This window comes from Gobio gobio, assembly GCF_949357685.1.
Source record: "Gobio gobio genome assembly, chromosome: 2".
Taxonomy (NCBI): domain Eukaryota; kingdom Metazoa; phylum Chordata; class Actinopteri; order Cypriniformes; family Gobionidae; genus Gobio; species Gobio gobio.
In genome coordinates, this window is record NC_137098.1 from 64,099,128 (window position 1) to 64,120,742 (window position 21,615).

The 21,615-nt window shown below is 37.4% G+C and overlaps 2 protein-coding genes across 4 annotated transcripts in view; both read right to left on the reverse strand.

Annotated features, from left to right (window-relative positions):
* The window catches only part of adisspb (adipose secreted signaling protein b), a 39,204-nt gene extending 27,925 nt beyond the window's left edge, over positions 1-11,279 (reverse strand). The window contains 1 exon segment of the mRNA XM_079811121.1: positions 11,089-11,279. The gene's annotated coding sequence lies outside the window, so the exon portion shown is untranslated.
* Positions 11,280-13,379: 2,100 nt separating this feature from the next.
* Positions 13,380-19,312, reverse strand: LOC307141416 (uncharacterized protein). Of its 3 annotated transcripts, none has more exons than XM_079841605.1 (5): positions 18,780-19,312; positions 16,493-16,580; positions 15,950-16,042; positions 14,906-15,115; positions 13,380-14,754 (listed from the first exon to the last, which is right to left on the reverse strand). In XM_079841605.1, the coding sequence occupies exons 1-5, from the start codon at positions 18,810-18,812 to the stop codon at positions 14,675-14,677; spliced, it is 504 nt and encodes a 167-aa protein (XP_079697731.1). In that variant the 5' UTR covers positions 18,813-19,312; the 3' UTR covers positions 13,380-14,674. The 3 variants fall into 3 exon arrangements, with proteins under 3 accessions (XP_079697731.1, XP_079697732.1, XP_079697733.1); XM_079841606.1 differs by having other exon boundaries at positions 13,405-14,754; positions 17,907-19,311; XM_079841607.1 differs by lacking the exon at positions 16,493-16,580 and having other exon boundaries at positions 13,969-14,754; positions 18,780-19,311.
* Positions 19,313-21,615: the final 2,303 nt, after the last annotated feature.

Consider the following 21,615-nt stretch of genomic DNA (forward strand, 5'->3'; position numbering starts at 1 on the left):
ATATAATATATGGTTTCTTTATCCCTCTGTCCGACGAAGGCGTCGGCGCGTTCTGATGTTTTTTTTTTCCTTTATGACAGCGGAAACAACTCACAATACACCATCATTTTTTGCCATACAGATAAGTGCAAGACATAATTATAAACTATAAACTGACTACTTTTATTAGTGTACACTCACAATAACAACAAAGGCCGTGTACTCAGGGTTATTTTCAGATTATTTTGCACTCCACTCCAAACGCTGTCTTCATGTCAAAAATGTATTTTGTTTATTATACGCAAAGTTTTTTATTTCAAAAGCATTTCTAAATTCAGTTCATATTTCCAACAAACGAAATTCCAAGCCAAATTCAAACATTTAGCTTTTTTCATTTTAATTAATGCTTGAATACCATGCCTATATCTCCTTCCATTAAAAATAATGTCTAGTGTTTCCCACCTTGTTTTACTACCAAATGATATGTAATATTTAATTAAACGTTTAAATGGAACGTTTTCCTTGACATCTCGTGATTTCAGGGCACGTGAGTTCCCAAAGATACGCTTAGCGTCGAATACTGCTCCGAAGTGGTATTTGAGATGTGGGTTTAGTGTGCATTAAGGGCACTGCACATTTTTAAGACATGGGAAAGTCTAGCACGCTTACTTCCTGTCGCATGCATAGGCTCTCAAGTGGACAAGACCTCAAGTGTGGGTATTTGGACTGGGCAATACAGTCGGACGACAACCGATGCTGCGTCTGCAACACTTCACGATGCCACAACAGAAAGACTAGCATGTTTTTTTTGTTTCGTTCATGTTCCGTCAGATCTGTGGCATTGACCAATAGGCGAACAGAAGCTCTTCCACACACAGCTTTCAAGCATGGTTAAACAAGAGAGAGACGATAGTATTGGTGCACTGGAGGAAAGATTCTGCAGATTATGGTAGTACTCCTGCCTTTATGTTTCCTCGAGGGACGACCACGAAAGACAAATGCAGGCGAAAGATAAATGTTTGCAAACGATAGCAGAGGCGCTTCAGTGAATCCACTGCCGCTTCAATATACCTATATATATCCGAATCAAATTCATAATTAAAGCCTTAATCAATATTTATCCTCCTATATTATGATTTCTAATGATTCTTTCCAGTTTTGATATTACTAAATCGATAGGACCAATGATTGTTGTTTCTTCCTTAATGTTTTCTAAAGTTTGTGTATTTGGTCTCTGAGTGGTCTGGACTGTCCTAGGGATGTGTGATGTGTCACTAAACATTTGATTTCAGTCGCGTGTTTGGATTTTGGAGGCATCACACACCCCTAACCTGACAGGAGTGCAGTAACAGTGCTTACTCACTTCCAGAGATGAAATACGTATAGCCTTTCATTTAATATTAGGCTTTATTCCAACTCTGTTATTTCCTTTAACTGTAACAAACACTAAAGAGTTCAACAGAAGTCTTTTTAACAGGCGTCAGCCATCTGTTGTAGTTAACCCAAGGGATTCCGGAAGGGGGGGGGGGGTCAAACCCTTTGTGACTGCACCCAATTCACAGAATAATTGTTCCTCTTTTCATTTTCAGTTCCATTGTTTCTTTAGAGAATAAAGTGAAAACTGGCTGTACCTCTCACTGAGAGAAAGCAAATACTATCTGTATGTTCTGGGGAACTTTCTGGTTATTATCCGTGTATGTGCGTATTCTGCGTAATATTCTGTGTTACAGATCAGCATCCTAGGGAGAGTGACAGGATGTTGTTCTGGACATGCTGGCGCCTGCTCCAGACCTGGAAGGTCACTCCGTGCCTAACTCCGGGGTGAAGATGTCAACAAGTGATCTATGGACATATGAACCTGATTAACTGACAAGGTGTGGAAATTTACCATGACTGTTCATTTTCTCTGAGCCAATTAGAATCATCCAATGTTATGGCTAGACCTTGAAAAGAGTATAATTGTTGAGAAATTGTATGTATTAGGAGGAGAATGGGCGGAGAGGGGGAGCGTGACCTATGAACTCCCTGTGAGACTTGAAGCTGGCTTCTGCTGATGAAACTACAAACTATTCGTCAGTAAATTTTTCTTTAATTAATCTGACTCCTGACTCTTGGTCTTCATTTTTCACTACTGCTCCTGGGTCCTAAACGGTTACCCCAACAGCGGCATGTGATAATGGCTGGTCCCAGTATAGCCACATAAACCCTGTGAGACGTGAGACAAACTAAATAAAATCACATCCAATTTTTTTTTCCAAAGATAGTTTCTGTCATTTTAGGTAGTTATCACGCTGATGTAAGTAGGTGTTCATTTTTTAAATAAGTTTGGTTTTAGTTAGTTATGTGATGCTATAAAAACGGGGGGTTTGACGGCATGATTGACAGCTGAGATTGATTGACAGCTTCTCTGAGTGAAGTTCTCACTGAAGCACCAACTGACTTTTTTTTGGAGGACATTGGAGCTTTAACTTTAATTTCTACAATTCCATAACAGTTTATTTCACACCGATATAATGAGTTGTTCTGCAGTAAACTGTACTAACCGATTCTGCGCAAGTGTGGGCGGGGCCTTGATACTGTGGGCGGGGCCTTGATACTGTGGGCGGGGCCTTGATATCGTGGCTCCACTTCGCACTCACTACAACGCAGACTCGAGTTCCAAATCAGTGCAAGATGTCAGCGCCATATTGGGACATTGGCAGTTTTTCTACAATGGAATAAGAGTGAAGGTTCGTCGCCCATATTTTTTTTACAGTCTATGATTTCAAAGTAATGTCTTTCACTAGAGTTGGAGTCGAGATGAGACACACCCAGACCAATGCAAAACCCAATTGAAATGAAACTTTCAAAACCAAGAACATGTCAGACTACACATTGCTTCCTGATGAATCATCGCTTGCTGCCTTTACCGTTGTGTGTGATGTCATCGAGAAGGCGGGACTATTGACTGACAGGTGTTGTGAGCGTAAACAATGGCTTTACAATTAAAAACTGAACATGTCTGCTTAATACAGTGTGAGCCGAACGAGAGTCGCAGCAGGAGTCAGATTTCATTCATCACGAGAAGAGCTGAATGACAAGATTTGGTTTCAAAGCGAAATGTAAAAGTGCCTACTTAAGTTTCCATACAAAGTTGCGAATATAATTTATGCGCAAGAATGCAATATTGCATAAAACATTTGCGAATAAAGCACCGTTTCCATCCAGTGTGTCGAAGAGAAAATAATCGTCACTTCCTGATAAACTACCGCTAAAACAAATAAAAAAAAATAACTAAAAAACATAGAAGCCACCATATATATTCATTTTCGTATATAATAAATTATTTGCGTCTCAGAGAAACTCGTGCGTCTCAATAAACGTCTTGTCTTGAGGCAGATGATGCTGTTTGGGAACGCAGTCGTGTAAGACAGTTCTAGGAGGGAAATATACCGGCCATCTTTGACAACAGACTTCTGAAAGACCTAAATAGCATTTCAGATGCTGTGCAAACAAGATTTTTCCGCTGGTTAGTACAGTTATGCTGTTACATAGCGAAAGTCACATGATTTTCTTTATGCGCATCAAGGAATTTATTCGGTAAACGCGTTTCCATCGTAGTTTATGCTAGGCCTGCGCAATATAATCGAAAATATCGAAATATCACATATGTTCATATCACGATATGCATATCGCAACAGCACGCAATATCAGAATAATGTTAATAGGCTACTTCAACATTGTGAAAAGTGTACGTTTTAGGTCGACGCATATAGCAGAGAATAGACTGGGCACACGTTTGTTACTTATGTGACGTGCTTGACATTAAAAAGAGCAATAACTTGCAAAAAACAACTCCTTGCAGTCTCGTGCTGTCTGCCACACACACTGAAATGTGCACACAAGCCGCCTCTCTGAAAGGGTGTGATCCCTTCAGTTCTGTTTCATGCCTTGTTACACCCTCAAACTGTCAAATACACACACAGTTATGGCAAAATGGTCTTGACGAGTATTCATGTTAACACAGTCGGTTATGTTTTAAGTGAACGATATCAGTTGGGGAAGGAATTGTTTTGTTTGTTTACATTGATGTTAAAATTATATTGTCAGATTTGTGACATTCATTTTTGCTAAAACACTGCTAGTCACTTTCGGAAGTTGTAGTGATACTTTCTTTTCCCAGAAAGAATGTGAAACACATAAATGGTATCATTCTCATTTCTTAAATAATTGTTTTAATATAATTTAAATAGATTTTACACACTTAAAGTAATATCGTATCTCATATCGCATTATTTAACAAGGCATTGCATTTCACATTTTTCTTCAATATCACACAGCCCTAGTTTATGCGCATGTAGATAGAAAAATCGGATAGAAAATTTATCTGACTCAAACGAGCGCACAAGTTTTAAAAAAATTATGCGCATAAAAATAGGTGGATGGAAACCTATTACCGTATTACCGGTGTTGTCACACGACGATAAACTGGTTGGAAAATGTCCTCACCGTCACATCACTAGTTTGAAAGCTGTGTACAGAAGAGCTTCTGTGCTCCTATTGGTCATTGTCACAGATGTGACGGAACCTGTTGTGTGCAAAACATTTTTAACATGCTAGTCTTTCTGTCACGATGATCGATTCTTGCGTCACAACACCCATTGTCAACAAACAGATCGTGCCAAAATCGGGCTAAAATTGTGAAGTCTGAACCAGGCATTAGAGAAATTTGTGTTTCATCAAACATACTTTGCTATTTTAATCCCGTCTGAATCTGCAAAGTCAGTTTTTTTCTCACTCAACCTCTTTAAAAATTGTGTTATGCTTGATGCCTTCCAACCTCCAGATGCTGTTTGAACAGTCAGCGTTTTTTAAGTTTCCGTCTTTGTCTTTCCACCCTTATTCCTCTGGGAGATGAATGTGCCTTTATCGGATCTCATCTTTCTGCGACTCATTAGAAAAGCACTGTGACTAGGATGAGCGAATATGGAGAAACTTTCTAGTTCACAGGGGAGCTGAAAAACTCACAAGTCTAATCTGCAGGAGAGAGAGAGAGAGAGAGAGAGAGAGAGAAAGAGAGAGCGATTTAAACCCGTCTAATATTGTTCACTAAAGCCTATCCACTTTACTGACAAATCAAAGACATACTGCAAGAACCAGGTTGTCAAGATGTTAAATGCACATCAGAGAGAAGAAAGCTTGATGACGTAATTAAGTGGCAGAGAGCTCAGATCATCATAACCACAGCAGACATTCAGCACAGGGACATCATTCTCATTGCTATTCTCAATTCAACAAAACACTCAATAGAACGGAGAAACTGCTGAAGGTAGAGGGTAGACAACAATCATTTTTCTATATTTATTTTGCTTAAAAGGTCTCATGGCATGACATTTTCATTTTATGAGGTTTTTCAAAATTAATATGAGTTCCCCTAGCCTGAATATTGTCCCCAAGAGGATAGAAATGTTGCTCGGTGTAAAACCGAGTTCTGGCTGTCTTTCTCTGCCTTTGAGAAAATGACAGGCCAGACGAGCCAATCCTGAAGTCTCCTGGTTTGACGTCCAAGCAGGAACGGTTTCCTCCCTTTCCTCCGCCCAGAGAATCTGGCCCATGCAAACGCTCGAGAGATCATTGCTTGTGAACGAGTGAACGCTGGCAGTTTCTCAGTGTTTGGATGTACAAATGAAAACAGAAGTCTTTTTTCAGTTCCTTCTGATCTGTGATTTCTTATGTGTAGCTAATTATTTATTATTCGTGCACACACTGCGGCTTCTCTCTCTCCAGACAGAATGGTGTTTTCTATCTTGTGAGTCAGTGTTTTTGTGCGTCCTCGTCGCGTCTATCTGTTCTACAATGTGCATACAGTCGTTTCTGCATCTGGCCCACAGCGGAGGCGCGGGATTAAGCAGAAGGGGGGTAAGCGTGAGCATATCCGCTTGCCAGCCTAGCCCACAATAAACTGGATTACATTCGATTACTGCTGTTGTGTCTTTGTTTGCGCTGTGTACTCAATGCGCGTCACTGACGCTTTTCATATGATAGGAACATATCTAAAAATAATGCTATAATCAACACTTACTCGTAACTCGTTCATCTCGCTGTAATGGTACATTGCATGTGTTACAAAGTTGGTAATAATGATGAAGACGGACTCGGTGTGACTGGGACTCGTGTTTATTCAGAACTCTCAAATACAAACACAATAAACTCGCGCTGACAGACAGCGCTCTCACAACTCAGTAGTTACTATAAATATTAGGGGTGTAACGATTCATCTACTACATCGATGTATCGATTTATTTTCCTATGATCTAACTAAATCGATCTGTGCTCGGCAAGTTGGCCTTCCGGACGACATATATCGATCTAACATCGTTTTAAAAGGTAATCAATCGATTGTATCGATCATAGGAAATAACGTATTGGATTTAAGCACGTCAGACTTTATATGGATGTTTTTTCTTAGCACTTTTAATGATAGAGGCGTTAAACGTTACTCGATTCAGTCTGCCTATCTGTGACATCATCGCAACGCACCAGCAGCAGCGCTTTGTCGCTGCGTGTCGCTGGCGGTGTGAACGGGGCTTGAGAAAACAAAACCTAGCATGGCGCATGGCAGAGGAGAAGCCAACGAGCGAGAAATTATCAAGCCACCAAGAGAAAGAGCTACCTGTACTTTCAACCCTTGCTTGTTACCTGTGCATTCCTGGGACCAGTGTGCCAGCAGAGCGAGTTTTTAGTACAGCTGGCGACATAGTGAACGCACAGAGAAGTGTTCTGAGGTCAGATCATGGTGATATTTTTGAAAAAGAAATCTGTAGAGTCATTGAAGAGTAGTTGGTTACATTTTATCTTTTGTTAAATGCTGTTTGTTTATTAAACTGAGAGTAGTAGCAGGTTCAGCCAGTTTATTCAACCTGAATATTTTTGATATTAATATTGTATTTGTATTATTTTAATGTTGAAAAACAACAGCAAAAGTAGCAGGTAAACCTACTATTAATTAAATCTGAAGAGAAGTTAGTTGCACTTTATTTTTGATATTAATATTGTATTTGTATTGTTTTAATGTTGAAAAACAACAGCAAAAGTAGCAGGTAAACCTACTATTAATTAAACCTGAAGAGAAGTTAGTTGCACTTTATTTTTGATATTAATATTGTAATATTTTTATGTTGGAAAACAAAAGCAGAAGTAGCAGGTTAACCTACTGTTGAAATGTTGGTTGCACTTACTGTGCTTTTACTGAAAATGTATTGAATATTGAAAATGAGAGCAGAAAAGGTTAACTTCCTGTTAATTCAACCTAAACTGTTGGTTGCACTTTATTCAAATAAAATTTGAATGCATTTGCCATTAATTGTTGTTTACTTGTTTGTTTATATCCATAATTAATTGATATACCAGATTCCCTTACAAGAAACAACAGGAATCTTAGGAAACCTCACCTGCACTGACCAGTATCCAGATATTTATTTCAGTCACGATTTTTGGCTAAAAAGTTACTGAATCGATTTCAAGTCACTGAATCGTTTCGGATCGTATCGTTCTAAATGAACCAATATCGTCCTTGAATCGTATCGACAACCTCAAATCGTGATTTGAATCGTATCGTTGTTAAAACGAATCGTTACACCCCTAATAAATATCTTTGTTAGCAATCGCTCCGTCTCCGTGATGTCCGGTTCGCGAATGAATCATTCATTTGAATCGGTTCTTTTTAGTGAACCGAACCAGTTCACCAAATCGGACTGAATCGTTCTAAACGGTTCGCGTCTCGAGTCAGCGCTGATCCATAATTTACTAAAGTTACTAACTTTCTGACATGAGTGACAGCCCCTCCGACTAGAAATAAACTAATAACCTGAAGTATATTCTAGTAACTACAACAGTTCACTGAACTGAGACATGCTGAGAACTGATGAGAAGTGAACTCCGGTCCATTCGTCTCTCTGGCAGCAGCTCGTGCGTCGTAGACCTCGTTAAACCACGCCCCCTCCGCTCATTTCAAATGCAAAGATGTCAGCCAATCACAACAGTGGGCGTTTTTACTGAAGTCTCACAGCAGACACGCCTCTTGAAACAGGGCATTCAGCCACAGGGCAAACATCAGTATTAAAAAAAATGCCTTTTATTTCTAAATTATGACATTTTATGATGTAAAAATCATACTAACAATATAAGTACACCTCAGGAAACATTATAAAATAATAGAAAAAATGCCATGCCATGAGACCTTTAAAGAAACATTGGATGGCAAACTAAACGAAAGTGGAACGGAACCGCGATACTCGTTTGAGCTGTGCTGCGCGGACCGTTTATCAGCTCAGAGCAATAATAGACATCGCAGCGCAAGCTCATACACGGGCCGATCTCGATCACGGGACACCCTTACTAAACAGCGCTGGAGATCCAGTGAGAACGCATTTGAATTCACCACAGTATTAATAACATTGCTACTGCGAGACCTAGTGGGAAATATTATCCAATTTTAATATTATTTTTAGTGTGATGATTTGTAAAAATGAAAGTTTAAAGGTGCTGGCAACTTTATGGCTAAAACATAAAAAAAAAACCCCACTATAACCAGTAGGTGGTGACATAGGAGCACTTATTTGACTTATTAGACCTTTCGGTAACACTTTAGAATAATGGTCATTAGTTGACATTAGTTAATGTATTAACTAACATGAACTAAGCATGGGCCATGGCTAACCATTTGTTACTGTATTTGTTCATCTTTGTTAACGTTAGTTAATATAAATCCAGCTGTTCATGGTTTGTTCATGTTAGTTCACAGTGCATTCACTAATGTTAACAAGATTTTAATAATGTATTAGTAAATGCTGAAATTAGCATCAACAAAGACACATAAATGCTTTATAAGTCCCGTTCATTATTAGTTATGTAATTATATCAGTCATGTTAACTAATGTAGTTAACTAATGTTAACTAATGACCATTATTCTAAAGCGTTACCGACATTTCCACTCCTTAATATATGCAAAAAAGTAGGAAGTCACAAAGTCTCATAAAAAACTAAAACTTTTTTTTTCAAATTGTGACTGGATTACACAGAAAACAAGTAAAGAGTGCTCCTTTTAGTTCAGTATGATATATAGTATAGAAGAACAATAGTAAATTTTATAAGATTGGAATATTACAATTTTCCTTATAAAAATGTGTTTTTTGCACATTACTGTTGTTAATAAAAGTTCATTTTTTCTGCATAACAATTCAAGCTCAGGACTTCACCGTTAAATTTCCAATAAACAAACATGTACTATTATTAGTAACTGCACTTACCAAATGCAAAACAATAATAATTTTAAGATTAAATTAACCTTATGATAAATTTTCCTCCATTTACGGTGTGCACCCCTACATTTTCTGGTTGTGCCCCTAAAATTTTCAGTTGGGGGCCACTGTGTTAGTTCTGGAGCCCTGACACCCTTAGGTGAAGTGTGTGCACCAAATGCAATAACTATTTTTGCACTAAATGCAATAAAAAAAAAAAAAAAATCATGAACCAAATGCAGTAAATATTTTTTTATGCACCAAATGCAAAAAACACATTTTGTATGTACCAAATGCAATAACACATTTTTTATGCACCAAATGCAATAACCATTTTTTTATGCACCAAATGCAATAAACATGTGTATGCACCAAATGCAATAACAAATGTTTTATGTACCAAATGCAATAACACATTTTTATGTACCAAATGCAATAACACATTTTTATGCACCAAATGCAATAACCCCTTTCATGCACCAAATGCAATAAAAAAAATTTTATGCACCAAGTGCAATAAACATTTGTATGTACCAAAAGCAATAAACATGTTTTGTGCACCAAATGCAATAAAAAAATGTATGCACCAAATGCAATAACTAATTTTGATTTTGTGCAGTAAATGCAATAACTAATTATTTTTATGCACCTATACAATAACAATCTGCACCAAATACTATAATTATTTTGTGTGCAGTAAATGTTCTTACAATTTTTGTGCACCAAATGTAATAACCATTTTTATGCAATAAATGCATTAACTTGTTTTTTTGCACAATGTGCACAAAATGCAATAAATAATTTTTGTCCACCCAATGCAGCAACAATTATTGCATTTGGAAATCACTAAATTATACTTTTCAAAGGGTGTGGTTGATAATTCCAAAGTCCTCAAATACACCTGCTATCCTTTTCTCACGCAGTCCTTTTACTTTAATATTATATATTATAATAGATCTAACAAGTTTAAGATGTGAGGACTTGGAAAGGGCAGGACAGTTGGGAAAAATATCCTGCTGAAACTACGGGTGCATGCAGCTGGGGTTGGGTGCGCCCCTTAATAAATTATTCTGTCTCCTTCTCTGTCCCATGCTCACAAATGACTTAATACATTCAGAATGAGAAGTGCAGAAATAATACAAACTGCACATGCAATCCAATATCAAGCCTCAGATTTCCCTCCATCTCCACATCACACACTTTGGCTGAAGTGTCAACACAAGTGATGCAACAGATATAAACCAGTTCCAGTCTGTGTAGCATGGCACAGAGAGGGGAAAACTGGGTCAATGTCTCGTATGGATTGCTTTAGCAAGGAAATTTATATGCTCATGCCATAACCGTTTTAGAATCAAAACATATGCAGCATGCATCTTAATCCTGAAAGCCATCTGGAAAAAACACAGAAATCCCAGGAGAATCTGCTGTGGCTTGCTGTCATGCATTCTTCGCTAATTATACACTGTGATTTTCCTGAGGCGAAACACTTGGAGAAGCACGAGCCTTAACCTGAATTTAAATGTTGTCTAATGCAAATACTATCATTTCAAATGCATCGAGCTCCTTCAGTCAGTTGCATTAGAAAAGAGCTTGAAGGAGCTTTCAGATCCTGCCTGGTGTTGAGAAAGCAATGCCTGCAGACTGTTCTATGGGGTTTTGGACTCTCCACAGACTGTTAAATAATGAAATGCCGACTTCTCACGCGTTTAACGCGGAACTGATGGAAAGAGACGGACACGATGCACGGATCTTCTCGAGTCCTCTTCTCATAGTCGTGCACAAACTTATGCAACGTCGGTCATTTAAAAGCAAACGGCTCGAAACACTCACCTGTTCTCACTGACAATTGTCTTCTACCGTGGTAGATCACAGTCTACAGTCTCGCGTTGAACCTCCCAGGCTGCTACAGAAATGAAACGGAACCGTGAAGCCGAAAGAGACCCGAACCTCCTGTCGGAACCAACCCGAGCGCTGGTCTGCGAGCGGAGCAACTGCTCGACTTCACACACACACTTAATAGTGTAAAATAGGCGCAACTTCCGCATTAATCACGTGGTTTCTGCTGCTGCGCTACAACATTTGCTGCCTCCCAATATGCTCTAAAAGTACTGTTTTTGTGAAGAAAAAGTACATACTTTTGAGTGTGTAGCACAGGGGTGTCCAATCCTGCTCCTGGAGGGCCACTGTCCTGCAGAGTGTAGCTCCAACCCCAATGAAACCCAGCTGAACCGGCTTCAGCTGGGTCATACTAGGCATACTTGTAGTAGCTACTCGAGACCGCTCTTGGTCTTGTCTTGGTCTCGGACTTAGAGGACCAGTAAAGACCACAACTACAAGGATATCACTAAATTGCCGGTGCATTGTCTGATTTAACATCATTAGGCCTAATGTGATTTGATGTAAAACTTACAGCTTAAAATGCAATCAATAACTTCTTTGTAATGTGATTTTTTTTGTTACTGTGCCGGGTTCAAAATCAATGCAGCATTGTCTCAAAAATGCCCCAGATTAAATGGCCACAAAATTCTGAGATTTGTATTATATATATATATACATATATAATATGCACACTTTGCTGTCCACGTCCAGAAAGGTAATGAAAACATCATCAAAGTAGTCCATATGTGACATTATTTAGCTAGTTAGACTCTTTTGAAGCGTCGACAATACATTTTGGTCCAAAAATAACAAAAACTAAGACTTTATTAAGCATTGTCTTCTCTTCCGGCTTTGTTTGAATCCGCGTTCACGACGCCACAGTGACGCTGCTGATTCGGATCATGATTCGGATCGTGTGTCAAACCGCCAAACTGCTGAAATTTGGCGATCCAAACTGCTCATTCGACTCACTGATTCATAACGCTTCGAAGCTTCATGATGCCGTGTTTTGAAATCGTCATCACTATATAAGTCGTTATTTAGGTTTTTTTTTGCGCACAAAAACTGTTCTCGTTGCTTCATAAAGTTATTGTAGAACCACTGTAGTGAGATGGACTTTGTAACGACGTCTTTAGTACCTTGTACTAAAGGGTAAGTAATTAATGACAGAATTTTCATTTTTGGGTGAACTAACCCTTTAATAAAGTCTTAGTTTTTGTTATTTAAGCTGTTTTCATGAATATAAGTATACAATTATATTGATTTATACAAACGTTCAATAAACAAGAAGTTAATATTAAATGACATTTTAAACTGTGACTTTGCTAACTCGGCAACGTTTCGTTATTAAATGAATCAGCTGCTTTGAACAAATCGGTTGAATAAAGGATAATGTTGATGTTTTAATGTTACATTAATCTGAACATTATTTATGCAGGTGTAGGCCTAATTGTACAAATTCAGATGCAACTTTTGTGCCATGAATTTTATTGTTAGTGATTTGACTGGTAACAGCGCTATAGTGTCTTACTATTCTAATTGTATTTATTCATTAAATACAAGTCATTTCTCAGACAGTATATGGATCTTTTAGATGAATTTAAGGAGTGCTGGTCTGGTCTTGACTCGGTCTCGCCCTGTCTTGGTCTTGTCTTGGTCTCGGCACACGCTGGTCTTGGTCTCGGTTTAGGTGGTCTTGACTACAACACTATCTTTAACGGACTGCTAGCTTGTTACATGCATACTGTCGCCGTTTAAACTGCCCTGTCAATCATCTTGTCAAAGTTAAAATATCCCACATTCAATTCAATTTAATTTCCTACCCGTTTCAGAAAGAAATGTATTAACACGTTGATTTGCCAGTCATGCGGAGACTCCTCTCTTGTGTTTGCAATTTGCATAGGCCTAATGATGCATTTAAAAGTTAATGACAACCGTATCATTACAAACCTTCTCAATACTGTCGCAGATAATATTGTGAATAACACTGAATAGATATCTTTTCGTCAGGTTAGATACTGATTATATAAGTGATGCCAGTCACGCGTTACTCTAATCTGACTACTTTTTTACAGTAACGAGTAATCGAACGCGTTACTATTTCCAAACCAGTAATCAGATTAAAGTAACTTATCGAAGTCACTGTGAGTTACTATTTTTGTCATTTTCCTTAGTAAAAATATATATTTTTGCTTTCTTCTTGCGTCTCGGGGAGAGTATTTATGTTAAGTGAAGTCAAGAAAGACTGTCTTTATTACATTTTTTATTAAAACATGTTTTTTTTTTCAGGAAATATTTTTTAATTTCAACTTAAAATGTCAGGAGATATAATTTTGAACATTACTGTTAAAAATGCACTTCCAATAAAGTGAGTGTTGGCAAAAACAGTTGTCATTTTTATGCTGAGGCGGCAGGCGTGTTGTCGGCAACTGCTGAATGTAACTAATAAAGTAACTTGTAATCTAACTTAGTTACTTTTTAAAGGAGTAATCAGTAATCAGATTACTTTTTCAAAGTAACTGTGGCAACACTAATTATTAATCACGCAAACCCCTTTATAAATAGCGCCTGAGAAGTGTTTACAGCGCCTGAGTAGTGACTTTAGCCCTGGGGATTTTTATACATACCAGTAATTCGTACCGAGTCAGTTCACCAAAATTAATAATTTACTGATTGTTGGTTTACTTCAGTGGGCCTTTTTTTTTACCAACTCGGACTTTATAACTTACAATTATGAGGGAAAAAATGGGAATGTATATCTTGCAATTACGACTTTTTTTCAGAATTGCGAGATATAAAGAAAAAAGTAAGAATTGTGGGATAGAAAGTCTTAATTAACTTTTTTATTCTGTGAGAACAAGCTTCCATATTACACCAGTAGCGTGAAGTGAATCATTATTTTGTCTTTTATTCATTTTGTGTGACTTTGCTAGTGTTTGGCATGATGGGTCATCATTTTTACACAAACCCCAGCACTTGAACACTATTGGCCTGCGCTAGTCAGCCCTTGCTAGAATCAATACTGAAGTCCACTTAACTCAACACATTTTCAAACAATTCAACAGTGTATTTTCAACAGCACTATTGTGGTGTAAACTGTGGTTTATTAAGATGCCACTACTAGATCATCACTAAAAATATTACATGTCCATTCTGCGTTTATATTTTCAAACGTTTCTGCCAGGCAATGTCCCTGGATCCCTGTATAATAATCAATATCTGTTCTCAGCCATGAAGCTTCCCATGTAAAAGCAAACTGTGTCTGAATGAACTCATTTACGTGGATCAGAATGAAGTCAGTTTAATTTATATAGTGTTTTTCATAATAACAAAATCTAAATTTGTTATTAAAATAACATTGCTGAGGTAACAGTGCACACATGAGCATTTCTATTTTTTACAGCATAGAGAATATACAATATATACAATGCAATACTTACAATAATACATTACAATGACACAATAACAAAAATACGATGGTTGAGCTTAAATAACGTATGTAGTGTAGTGTGTTCCTGATGCATATTCCAGGCATGATTTAAGCATGAATCAAGTTCACTGTGGTTCCTCCTCGTAGCCCATAATGACCCACTGTCTTGTTCACATCCAGACGTTCTCCTGAAAATAAATAATGTTAGCAATTACGGATTTGCAGGCTCACTCATCAAACTAAAGGCAAGACATAAAAGACATAAAAATATGTTTCATTAATCATGACAAGGTCTGCATCAGATCAACCTCAAGAACCATTTATGAATGCTGTGTTTACCTTCATAAACCAGAGACATTTTCTCTGGTTTCTTCCCTGCGCATTCACAGGCCTCCTTTAGTAAGACAGAGATGCTTTCCAGTGGAAACATGTTCACTTCCATGGTCTTTCCAGCACACTTTACAATGATGTTGATCTTATCCAGGTTTGCAATTTCATCAGGGTCAGTGTGGGAGTTTGGGTAGTACTGCGACGGGTTCTGTGGAGGAACTGAAATGAAATAAAACAAGATCACAAAAGGCCCCTGTGCACATTAAATCAGAGTTCAGTTCAACAGGTTTGAAGGCCCTGTATTAAGATGCGTTCGATCGGATCACAAGTGGACGACACTAAATTACAGGTGTAAACGGGTCTGAAACATTTTGAGCGTGTCCACTTTGGGCCACTTCCAGAGGTTGAAAACACATTAAACTGGATTACTTTCGTAGTATAAACGCTAATGTGTTCAAACAGCCACAAAAGACACCTACTCTTCTCTACTGACCTAATGCGCAAACATTATGGGATGCACGCTAGCCAGATGGGATTTAAACTTTGTCGGCTTGAGACCCAAGTTTGGTTTGAAGATGAAAAACGTCCCAAGCTCAACGTTTTCTCCATTCCTGGTTTCTAACACACACTCACAGCGTTCGGCTGGTCTTGAGTCTGTCAGAGCAGAAACTAAAGCTGATGCTCTCCGAGTGTTTTTCCGTCATCTCCGGTCGTGTTCATATGTAAATTACACAAGCTTAGAAGTCCATTAGATCGAAAGATCTGAAAAATCCCATACATTTACCCACCCATAGACCCTCCCCTGGATGAAATCAGGACAGAAGTGGTTGAAAGTGGACAAAAGAGACGGATTAAAACACCAGCTGTAAACGGGAATGTCTCCCTCGTCTACTGGTGATCCGATCCACCAAAACGCATCTTAATACCAGGTGTAAACAAGGCCTAAAAAACCTCAAGTCAACAAAACATGGCATTCGTAATGCGTAACGGGACATATCGCTAAGAGAAACTCAGTTGAGTCTTGATTTCCTCTATTGGGAACTGCAGACCGACCTGAATGTGAGTTTACGGTGGGCTGTGCAGGACCGCTCCCCTCCTGGACCGCCGACACCGGCATTTCAGTAGGTTTTGTGACTGGGATGTCATCTGAAAAAGCAATTTTTTAATTTAAAATTATAAGGACAACACTATTTTATTTTGAATAATATAAAACTGATGAATTGTGCACAATAAGACCATGGATGTATATTAAAAATAGTGAAATTATGATTTCATGTCAACTTTAATACTGCACTGTGTGAGGATCTAATTAACTGAAATGGCTGCAGTCTATAAAATAACACCAGTGGAAGAATGAGAATTATATAAATTATCTTACATGTTTTTTTAATTATTAAAATATATGCACAACTCAAATTCATTTCTAGAATTTAAGCAAAAGCATTTAGATCAAACAGTTAAGATAATAAAAAACAAATTCAGTCCAATGTGTCCAAATGTTTGACTGGTATGGTGTTATGTACAGACACATATAAACATATACATTAATCATATAACTGATAAGCTATAAGTGTGTGGACTAGATGTGCACCGTACGTTTGTCTGAACTCTCCGATGGCTCCGTCTGATTCTGATTGGCAGGTGTTGAACTGCTGCTTCCCCACCAGATGCGGATCTTCTCCAACTTCAAAGCATATTACATATCAAATGTTATTTAAGAGTAATATTTGAATGAAAAGTGTTTTTTTTTTCTTCTAGTCTACTCTTATAATTTTTCAGTAAATCAATTTGTGAAAAAAAACAAAAAAAAAACTTTAAATAATAACGACTTTTATTGTCATATTACAGTGGTTCTCAACTGGTATACAATTTGCCAATAAGAATAATATATTTTTTAAATTGTATTTCACAAAAATGGTTTACACTCACAATACCAATCTTACTTTACTTAACATAAACATACATTTAAAGGATACCTACCAATCCCAAACTAGTTTTTTGTTAATAAAGTAGGTAATTTGGTATGAGCCACCACAGTCATTTAAAAAATATACAAAATAACACGAAGTGAAAATTAAGTGGCGTTTATGGAAACAACAGATATGATACACAACACTACATGATGAACTTGAAACATATGGAAACTGCTCCCGATGAACAGCAGATCTGCACGCAAATCCTTCCCAGCTAACACACGAAGTAGCACTTAAGTAATATCACGACTTACTATCTGACAACATAAACAAGACGTTGTAATTTCGTTGTAATTTTGCGCTTTGTTTATAATGAAGTGACATAGCTACAGTGCGCGTCGCCGCTATGCGCGTGCAGTTGAAGAGCGCGCGCCACGGCTGACGGGACAGGAAAGTTCGTTTTTCTGAGGTGAGACACTTTAATTTGTAATAAGTTGATAAAATAACTTGACACAGATATATAGCCTGACATCATCTCATTTAGGCTATATCAGATATTTAATCAGATCTGATTTAATCAGAATCAGGCACTTTTTACTTAAAGGGATAGTTCACCGAAAAATGAAAGTGCAAAATTGTATTGTTCGGCTGAAAAAAAAAAAGAACAATGTGCGGCTACCGTCAACTGTTTGGTTACATTGACTTCCATGCAAGGAAAAAATACCATGTAGTCGACGATGCCCCACAACTGTTTGGTTAAAAACAATCTTCAAAATATCTTCATTTGTCCAGGTTTGGAACAACATGCGAGTCAGTAAATGACAGAATTTACATTTTTGGGTGAACTATCCCTTTAAACCTCATCGTCGATCAAAATAAAAGTATTTCATCATCAGAAAAGAATACGTTTGTTAATTCTTTAAATGCACACTCTGCGACCCACCAGTTGAGAAACACTGTCATATTATAGACTTATATTACATTATAAGCTTTTTCATAATGACATTTGTTGTCATATTAAACTTTTAAAAACTTGTATCATATTGCATCTAATGCAAAGAAGTCTGAAACAGTTTGCAATTAAAATGTAGCCTTACCAGATTGGGGAAATAGCTGTAGATTGAGTCCATGTTTTCTTGAACAGTGTCCACACTTGAAACAATATCACGACTGACAAAACCTGAATAGGCTTATATATAGCCTGCGCAACCTATAGCTACTTTCACTTTGTGGGGGTTTCCCTCAAAAATAACCTAAAATCTTACATAACTTTGAATTTACTTACAGTGGTTTTCAACTGGTATACAATTCACCAATAAGAATAATATTTTTTTTAAATTTTATTTCACAAAAATGGTTTACACAGACACACAAAACCAATCCTACTTTACTTAACATAAACATACATTTAAAGGATTCCTACCAATCCCAAACTAGTTTTTTGTTAATAAAGTAGGTAATTTGGTATGAGCCACCACAGTCATTTAAAAAAATATACAAAATAACACAAAGTGAAAATAAAGAGGCGTCTTGGGGTTATGGAAACAACAGATATGATCAGGCACGTGCAGGGGGGGGGGGGGGGTGGTTTGGGTGCTCGAGCCCCTGCCCTTTTTCAAAATGAATCAAAAGTGCCCCTCTCAGACAAATATCAATGATAATATCGTGGTCAATAAAACTAAATAAATGTGATTATTATAACATATCAATGTATACAATAGTAACGAACGGCTCAAAAGTCTGACAAAATCTGTTGAGGCGTTGCTATAATGCGTTGACGTTTGTTATTTCTTTAAATGCACACTCTGCGACCCACCAGTTGAGAAACACTGTCATATTATAGACTTGTATTACATTATAAGCTTTTTCATAATGACTTTTGTTGTCATATTACACTTTTAAAAACTTGTATCATATTGCATCTAATGCAAAGAAGTCTGAAACAGTTTGCAATTAAAATGTAGTCTTACCAGATAGGTGAAATAGCTGTAGAAAAAGTCCATGTTTTCTTGAACAGTGTCCAAACTTGAAACAATATCTACCAACTGACGAGACCTGAATATATAGCCTGCGCAACATACTTTCACTTTCTGGGGGGGGGGATTCCCTCCCTCAGAAATAACCTAAAATCTTGCATACCTTTTCCATGAAATCACTACAACACCATTCAAACTCTAAACACAGTTTGCAAATTAATCTTGCAGTTTCATAAAGTGAAATCATTATGTAGAGGATTATTCCAGTCACTTTTAAAAACAGAAAGAGACCTGATCACATGCACGCTATCATGACTGTGTTAACTCATTGCAGACGAGGACACTGACTCACTGTCTTTGTTACATCCATAAAATCCCCTAAAAACACAAATAAAAGGCATTCAGTCAGTTAGTGCAAAGTCATCTCCTTTTAGCTTTTTTTCCTTTCACATGTTTCTTGTAGCACAGCTGAGAATCTTTCCAATGAGTCTTCAAAACAAACGCGATTCATCCACACTGTGAGTGTGGCTCATTAACAGAGCAAACGGGTCATAAAATGGTCAGTCAGTCTAAACCACGCCCACTTTTATAAGCGTTTTTCAAAACTGTGGTGAGAACTGACGGCTGCTGAAACAGGGGGTTTCATGACCCTTTAATGCTGCAGTGAACCAAAGACACGATCAAAAACACGGTTTGAAATCGCCGGTGTTTCTGATGTCACAAACTACTTTGTATCCGATCACGTCATGAGGGGGGCGGACCTTAAGCATTTCATTAACTGCCTCTGAAGTTATCCCGGTTTATTTTACTGTTGATATGAAAAATCTGCTGTATTTAGCTAATATAGTGGGTGAATTATGTACATGATGTATATTACGATATGCCTTTCTCCACTGACGGTCTGTGATGTTCAAAGCGTTTCTAAGGATGCAGATGTTCAGAAGGCAGCTGAGACTGAGATGGAGAACGGGAACAGGGTTTGTGTGACATTAGCCACACATTGAAGTTGTTTGACAATGGAGTCAAGCCAAAGGCTAATCATATTAATTACCATTATGTGTCTGACGAAGGAGAGAGCGATGCATAAACGCATTACCATCCTGAAACACAGACTTGTACACGAGCCTGTGTGAGTGAGTGGAGGCGGGATCCGCGTATACTAAATGAAGCAATGGTCAATGGTGTAGAGTTACATATTTTAAGGTATGAATACAAATTTTTTCCAGGAAATAAGGATTTGCCATTAAAATATGCCACGATGCGTTTTAAACGATAAAATTATTGACTACAGGGGGACTTTAAACCTGAATTTTTCAAAGTGGAAGCCACAGAAGGCCTTGTGTGTGTTAATATTTCATGGACATTAAAATTATTTATACTTGCATTTTGTCACCATCATAAAGGCCCGGATTCATTTTGTAAATCATTAATTCATGTTTCTAAGGCTATTGGTGATATACAGAGATGTCACCAATGCCTCTCACGCAGTGGGGAAATAACATACATTAATAAATTATTAAAACAACAATAGCTATCGAGGGAAACTGGGGGAAAACCTACATCTAAAAACAATATTTGACCTGTTCAACTTTGAGATAGCAGCTGGAAATCACCTTACTTTAATGACACCGCCTCAAGTTTTACTTTCACTTCATTTTGAATATGATGTGGCCTGATCATATTTTTCCAGGATGTTTTTAAAGCCCTCAAAACATATGTAACATGTATTTTTAGAGTATAAAATCTACCGAAATAATGTTACTTTTGGTCAAGGTTGGCTAAAAGTATTCCCGTCGCATAGTTTGTTAGGCAATGATCTACAATATAAGATGCTTTTAAAAAAAATTAAAATAAAGAAATTAAAATACACTCTGTCTCCAATCATACATCACCAATAAAAGGAAGGAGGAAGCATCCCTCAAAAACAGTATAAATGTGAATAATCGTTACAAAATGTATATTTTTTGGCAGCTGAAGTGCACAGGACGCAAGCCCGGCTAGCTCAGTCGGTAGAGCATGAGACTCTTAATCTCAGGGTCGAGGGTTCGAGCCCCACGTTGGGCGCAGTGTTTTGAACTTCTTAATGCATTAAACCTCTGTAAACATTTCGGAAAACAAAACATCAATTTACCCCTACAGAGGCAGATTGGTCTCAATAATAATTCCTATAAAAGATATGATGCGCAGACAAATTCACATGCTTTAAACCTAATTACCTGATTACTTTTAATTCATTTTTGTTCATATATTTTTGTGTGTGCATGAGAATATATATGAACAAAAGTGTATTTAAATGCTCAAAATTAAATGATATATTCATAAAACACAGACTTACAAAAACATTAGTGATGGAGGACAAATCCATAAAAAATCTCCTTTCCTTTTCCCTTTTTTTCCCTCAGGACCGGCTGTCTCCGCCCACTATCTCCTTGTCCAATCGCTGAGTGGAAATCAGGGGCACGTCCAAAGTTCAAAATTTGTTTATATTTTTAGCTTCATTGCAAGTTTATTTATATAACAAATTTCATACACAATGGTAATTAAGTGCTTTACATAATAATGAGAAAGAAAATACAAGGTATTAAAAAAGTAAGAACTAGAAATAAAATGATTTTAAAAAGAATTGATTACCAGGAGATAAAAAAGTTAATTAAATGGGATGGGGATGTTTATTCTGGACGGCAAGGGCAGTGACTGTAACATCGAGTGTATTTTGCCGTATTAAACACGTATTTATACCGATTTCATCAGGCTCTGAAAATCATTCAATATGACACAAAGAAAGGCCTTCTCAGCTGCCATAGTTGCAACTCCCGCGTCATCAGAACAG